This window comes from Teleopsis dalmanni, chromosome 1, assembly GCF_002237135.1.
Source record: "Teleopsis dalmanni isolate 2A chromosome 1, ASM223713v2, whole genome shotgun sequence".
Lineage (NCBI taxonomy): Eukaryota > Metazoa > Arthropoda > Insecta > Diptera > Diopsidae > Teleopsis > Teleopsis dalmanni.
The window spans coordinates 194516842-194518335 of record NC_051846.1 but is presented as its reverse complement, the minus strand read 5'-3'; the positions used below and the strand labels follow the sequence as shown (position 1 = coordinate 194518335).

General features: G+C 33.7%; 1 protein-coding gene across 1 annotated transcript; it reads right to left on the bottom strand.

Moving 5' to 3' along the window:
• On the bottom strand, positions 1–1050 carry LOC119666985 (alanine aminotransferase 1-like; the record flags this gene model as incomplete). Its single annotated transcript, XM_038076262.1, has 3 exons — positions 960–1050; positions 458–720; positions 1–397 (listed from the first exon to the last, which is right to left on the bottom strand). Coding segments are annotated over exons 1-3 (693 nt in total), but the record flags the coding sequence as incomplete, so codon positions are not given.
• Between the last annotated feature and the right edge of the window lie 444 nt (positions 1051–1494).

The window sequence follows — 1494 nt, the reverse complement described above, 5'->3', positions numbered from 1 at the left end:
CTCCATATCTTTGTAGGGCGCACCCATTTCGGTCATTACTTTTTTGAATGAAAAGAATTTCGAATTCTTATCATATACATTATCTTGATACACTTCATCAGCCAACAGTACCAATTTGTTATCATACGCAAATTTAATAATATCGACAATATTTTCGCGTTTTAGTACTTGTCCAGTTGGATTACCAGGATTAATAACCACCAAAGCACGCGGTTCATAACTTTGCTTAGCTTCATTATAAGCGCGCTCTAATTCGGCGCGATTCAAACTCCAATTGGTTTCCTCATCAAGGTAATAACCAATTTTTTCCATACCATATTCAGCAATAGTAGCAGAATAAAGTGGATATTGTGGAATTGGTACCATAACACCGGGTGGCTTGGAATTGATTTCGGCTCTAAAATATAACAGTCATTTAAAGTAAATTCATTATCAATTAAGAAAACTTGAAACTTACCGCATTAGAGAAAGAACTGATTTGATGCCGGGAGTAGCACCAGCGGTTAAATAAATATTATCGGGATCTGAAGCAATACCACCATCACGTTTTTGAATATACTGAGCAACTTGCTTTCTAACGACTTCCAATCCAGCAGAATCAGTGTAGGACCCCACAGAACAACCCTGACAACTATCTAAAATAGCTCTGGCACGCTCTTTCACATCTTCTGCATAATTTGGTGAGTCAAGCAAAGTGGGATCAAATGTCAGTATAAGAAGCTAGAAAGAAATTATATTTTCAAATTTTTTATTATTTAAATTGCGTCAATTTCTGACGACGAATGCAATTTAACGTAATTGCAATTACAAAGTCTTGTTTGATTAAGGCAATTTGCTTTTGCGAGTGCTCAGCACGTCATAGCAATTTGCGAAGCAAAAATGACCTGATTTAAGTTCAAAATATCAATATAAAAGGAATTTTTAATGTATTAAGCATTTAAGCAATTTTTACGACTTACTTGTCTGAGGAAGGTAACAGGCTTCTGACCCATTGCATGACAATCACCAATGTTAGCACGAATCACTTGGTCAAATGCTTTTTTATTACCCTAAAAAAGAAAAGTAAAATGTAAGTAAGTAAGTAAATGACTTTCAAAAATAAGTCAATTATATGCTTAATGATTACTTAAAATAACTAAAAAAAAATTTATGCATTATTTAAAAAATAACACACGCAAAAACTATATTTAATTGTCTCTGCAGGTATGAGACTCGTTTTTAGATTCAAGCTTTCACTCACATAAAATTCAATCGTACATATAGTAAACCAGTTCTTACCTTCTGTGCCGTAAATTTTTTCCTCAAGCGAACGGTCATGTAGGCAACAGAAATACTTTACGTCGGGTTCAAATCGAGAACCCGCTTTCTCATCTCGCTTTCAGAGCATAACGAAATTCAATTAAAAAAAATTAATAAGTTACAATTTAGACCAGCTTGGTATTTATATTTATTTGTTTTCTAGGGATGTATCTAGATACTTAGAGATCACTCAAT